Source organism: Trypanosoma theileri (genome assembly GCF_002087225.1).
Source record: "Trypanosoma theileri isolate Edinburgh chromosome Unknown TM35_Tth_41_V1, whole genome shotgun sequence".
Taxonomy (NCBI): Eukaryota; Euglenozoa; class Kinetoplastea; order Trypanosomatida; family Trypanosomatidae; genus Trypanosoma; species Trypanosoma theileri.
In genome coordinates, this window is record NW_021639883.1 from 135,267 (window position 1) to 135,987 (window position 721).

At 44.1% G+C, this 721-nt stretch overlaps 1 protein-coding gene across 1 annotated transcript; it reads right to left on the minus strand.

The window, feature by feature from the left end:
* Window position 1: 1 nt before the first annotated feature.
* Window positions 2–331, minus strand: TM35_000411480 (putative UDP-Gal or UDP-GlcNAc-dependent glycosyltransferase; the record flags this gene model as incomplete). Its single annotated transcript, XM_029029856.1, has 1 exon — window positions 2–331. A coding segment is annotated over one exon (330 nt), but the record flags the coding sequence as incomplete, so codon positions are not given.
* Between the last annotated feature and the right edge of the window lie 390 nt (window positions 332–721).

The following is a 721-nucleotide window of genomic DNA, read 5'->3' on the forward strand; positions in this document are numbered from 1 at the left end:
GCCGTGCAAGTACATACAACACCAACATGGACCCAGTGAAGTTATTTGATCTTGTCGCAACACCGGGGAACTGCCAGCACGTAGTCCGCTGCAGAAGACGGCGTTTCATTTGTGCGGTAACATCCATAGATGGGACGCCAAACACAATGAGGTAGTCCCTCTCCTTCCATGTCTGCACGGTTCTGCGTGGAATGTAGCGAATCTCTTCAATAAATAGATTGCTGTTTTCAGTATTTCCTCGGGGGGCGAGACTCCCAAAAAAGCGGTGGCGGATTTGAACTACTTGGTCAGGTTTGTAATGATGCAGCCCAATCGCAGCCATCAGCATCATTAGGAAGCAAAGGAAAAGAATAAGTTTCCTCGGGGTGTAGTATGCTGCCATGATCTATATATATAGATATATCAATAAGATGGAAAAACAACAAGCAAAATGATGTGAAAGGTATAGAGTATAGCCACAACGCGGAGAACCAAAATGACAAACTTACACAAACACATAAACACATGTATAAAAAGAGAGGGTCGTAAAAAATAGGAGGCTCCAACCACCATCGGTGGTAGAGGAACAAACATTGTACTCTCACAGCGTCTCTAATACAGTGGTAGGCATACCAGAAGGACGAGTATAACCGGCACGACTTCACACAGGTTAGCACCCACCCGTCCACACAGTAAGCAGAGAAGAAGGGGAAAAGAACACATATATATATATATATATATA